Source organism: Limulus polyphemus, unplaced genomic scaffold (genome assembly GCF_000517525.1).
Source record: "Limulus polyphemus unplaced genomic scaffold, Limulus_polyphemus-2.1.2 Scaffold14817, whole genome shotgun sequence".
Classification (NCBI taxonomy): domain Eukaryota; kingdom Metazoa; phylum Arthropoda; class Merostomata; order Xiphosura; family Limulidae; genus Limulus; species Limulus polyphemus.
This window is the reverse complement of record NW_013680427.1, coordinates 1-3,964: the sequence shown is the minus strand read 5'-3', so window position 1 is coordinate 3,964 and position 3,964 is coordinate 1. Positions and strand designations below refer to the sequence as shown.

General features: G+C 34.2%; 1 protein-coding gene across 1 annotated transcript in view; it reads right to left on the bottom strand.

The window, feature by feature from the left end:
• Window positions 1-3,426, bottom strand: part of LOC106477400 (uridine phosphorylase 2-like) — a 4,715-nt gene extending 1,289 nt beyond the window's left edge. Inside the window, exons 1-3 of the mRNA XM_013937973.2 lie at window positions 3,273-3,426; window positions 2,670-2,740; window positions 346-487 (exon numbers count right to left, since the gene is read on the bottom strand). Of these exons, the coding sequence (XP_013793427.2) occupies window positions 346-487; window positions 2,670-2,740; window positions 3,273-3,381 (322 nt within the window). The 5' untranslated portion in view covers window positions 3,382-3,426. The remainder of the gene's footprint in view (window positions 1-345; window positions 488-2,669; window positions 2,741-3,272) is intronic.
• Window positions 3,427-3,964: the final 538 nt, after the last annotated feature.

Below are 3,964 nucleotides of genomic sequence, written 5' to 3'. Positions count from 1 at the left end.
AGTAACAATTACTGGTATATTAAGAGTAACAATTATAAAAAACGACTTTTTTGGCACAATAATAAGTAAAATTATTTAATATAACTTACAGCCAACTAGATTCAGTAAAAGTGTTATTATCATCAGGGCAATTGGTAGGATTTTGCCGTGATAACGGCAACACGTTTACCGAAGCTAGTTGGCTGTAAGTTATATTAAATAATTTTACTTATTATTGTGCCAAAAAAGTCGTTTTTTATAATTGTTACTCTTAATATACCAGCACAATGTGCCTTAAAAATAATGATGATATATTTCTTAACATGATATGATATGCACGTGGCTAGTGCTCAACCAATGACTGACCTTCATAGAAGTCGTAGGTACACATGGTCTTTCCCATCACGATATTGTAGTCGGGAAGTTGTTCTTCTCCAACAGCTTTCAGTTCTTTGGCCAGTTTCTTGTCCAGCACAGCTGGTCGTTGTACTACCTCTCCCAGCACGTGCTACAAAAAAAATGAAGACAAAATGGCGCCTTATTCCTGGTTGTTAATTTCAACTGATTTGATTGTCATCTCACGTTCTTGTTGTTTATTCAACTCTTGAAGATTATCTTCATTCATTTCGTGATGTTACAAAAAGTAGTGATTTTTCCAATTATTGTGGTTTGCAAAGAGACCACCAGGATTCTACACGCTACAATATCTACACATCTAAGCTGCTGGTCTTATTACAATCTTCATTACTATCTAAATCTCTTTATAATAACTTAACTGCATAGAATAGGAATAATTGAGGTACATGCGAGAACGTAACTTTTTAAATATATAGTGACACGTGTGCGTGACTTTATAAAGTATGTGGCGATATGATACGTGTATGTGAATCTTTACAAGCATGGCACTACCTATATATGACTTTTTATATGAATTTGCTGTTCTGTTCATAGTATGTTTATAAAATTAAGATAAGTTGCCCTTAGCAACTGACCAGGGAAGTAAGCAGATCGTGAACTGTGAAAATTAGCATCTGACCAGGGAAGTAAGCAGATAGTGAACTGTGAAAATTAGCACTTGACCACGGAAGTAAGCAGACAGTGAACTGTAAAAATCAAAAACTGACCAGGGAAGTAAGCAGATAGTGAACTGTGTAAGTCACAAACTGACCAGGGAAGTACGCGAAGAGTGCTTATGAAGGAGATGTTCAAATAATAGGAAGTGAACAATCAGTGCTACATAAGGTGCCCTGTATAACATTGTTCAAAGTGGTTTTTAGTTAGAATAATTCTCATACCTCCAATCCAGATTTGCTTTATAATTCAGTCGACAAGCCGAACTATTTTTCTATATTTTTATCGCAATAGTATCCTGGTAGAATTCACTTACGCTGTCGCGGGAGTTACCGCAGTTGTATTCTGAACTTCCAATAATCGTCTGCTTTTTGTACTTCCAATAATTGTCTGCCTCTTGTCAAAGTCCACACAGGCGGGTGTAGTTAGTTTAGAATTCCCTTTGACAAAAAAATATTATCCTTATCTTTTTCAAAATGTTAATCTTTCAACCGTTAGGCTATTCACTCCCACGACGGGTTAACTTTACGTTTTTTAACTTTTCCCTGATCGAATTTCTCTTTCACGTGACTTTACCTTTACTCTGTTTCCGCTCGTCTGGTCGTAGCTACTTATACGTTTATTACTTAGGCCTTCTAGAAATCTCCATAGCCTCGACATCAATGAATCACAAACACAAAATCAATTAATTAATAATACTACGTGCACTAAACAGTCTTCTATATCTGACATATGAACTAAATATTAGTCTATATTTCATTCATAGTTTGGATTATATCATATGAAAACATGATCTGTAAAAATACTAAACTCGGTCTCTCTTTTTGTTGTTAAACACAAAGTTCCATGATGGGCTATCTATGCTGTGTCCATTGCGAATATTGAACCTCGAATTTTAATGTTTAACTAACAGCTGAACCATCGGAGGAGGGATACACTACAAATTAGCTCACTTCTTTAAACGTCACACAGGTGTAACTATGTGTCTGTTTGGAATTGAAATTATTTTTAAGAGGAACAAAATCCTCCACCTGAGCCACGAACAGACGGATGTTCATTCTTAAACATTTTATTCATAAGTCACTTACTCTCGAACTCAGTAACATAATTCACTCATTCAGGGTCATTCTCGAACTCAGTCATATAGGTCTCACTCTCGAATTGGAGAGTTATAAGCGATTTACTTTCAAAGTCAGCGCTCATAAGTCAATCACTTTCAAACTCAGTAACCATAAGTCATTAACTCTCAACAAAGATGTTATAAATTGTAATCTTTCCTTCCATGCTCTGTAGCAATGAATCATTAACTCGCGAGCTCACTGACTGTAAGTTTTTCACTCTCGAACGTGGTGATCATGAGTTATTCATTAAATATTTTGTACTTAGGTATTTCATAATTTAAGTTAGCATTTCACTTCAATTCACACTCCGAAAATTTAACTTATCACTTTTAATGTAACTTTTTTTACAGTGACATTAAAATTATAAAAATATATATTTCAAATTTATAAAAGAACTCGAAATCCGACTTATAGATAAACATCGTGATAAAAATGGTGAGAAAAAAAAATGATCGAAAATTGATTAAACGAATATGTTAGACAAAATAACTTAATTACCAGTTCCAGGTAAGGACGCAATAAACCGTCAACAGCGCCCTCTGTAATGACAAGTGTTCCGCCAGGATATCCTTGAAAAATGAAAAGATAAAGAACAAAGCTGTCTATCAAATAAAGAATCTAGAAAAAAAACGAGAGTTTAGTGGAGTAAAAACCTAATATTTGTTTTAAGTCATAAGGGGGGAAAATCACATATTAATTAAGTGAATTATTACAATAACTGACCCAACCTTTAACGTCTTAAAACCTGAATAACCTGTTTTGTGTTTTGGTATAGTTTTAATTTTACACCCAAAAAATAATAATTTCCCAAGAAGAGCTAAAAATAGCTCATGCAACTAGTTCGACAAATTTAGTATTCTCGAACCTCTACTGGACAAAAAGAAAAGAAAAAAAGGCTTCCAGAGATCATCCTCACTAATGTTTGATAAACCTCAAGATACGCCAAGTGGTGAATTGCCGAACGGGCTTGCGGGTAATGACGTCATTTTATTCGTAGTACAACGTCTGTTATCACAGAACAATCCGAGCGGACAAGATTAAAAGTTTTGCAATTGTTTTCACTCTCTAAAAACCAAAACACTTTATTTTAAACATACTCACCTATTCCACCACAAGTTCCAAGACGAATGAAAATAACATCTTTACATCTTGCGTGATACATCAGTTTGATGACCTCGTGCAACATTATGGACAACGATGGAATTCCCATGCCATGCTGTAAAGAAGAACAAATTCAATTTTTAACAGTGTGTTATCTGTAACCTTCCGAAAAAACATAGTTCTGTGTAAAGGTCAATCCTCACATGTTAATAATGGATCATCCACAACTTTTTGTAAGAATATCGTGCTATGTAAAGATCAATCCTCACATGTTAATAATGGATCATCCACAACTTTTTGTAAGAATATCGTGCTATGTAAAGATCAATCTTCACTTGTTAATAATGGATCATCCACAACCTTTTGAAAGAATATTCGTGCTATGTAAAGATCAATCCTCACTTGTTAATAATGGATCATCTACAACCTTTTGAAGAATATCGTGCTATGTAAAGATCAATCCTCACTTGTTAATAATGGATCATCCACACCTTTTTGTAAGAATATCGTGCTATGTAAAGATCATCCTCACTTGTTAATAATGGATCATCCACAACTTTTTTGTAAGAATATCGTGCTATGTAAAGATCAATCCTCACTTGTTAATAATGGATCATCCACACTTTTTTGTAAGAATATCGTGCTATGTAAAGATCAATCCTCACTTGTTAATAATGGATCATCCACACTTT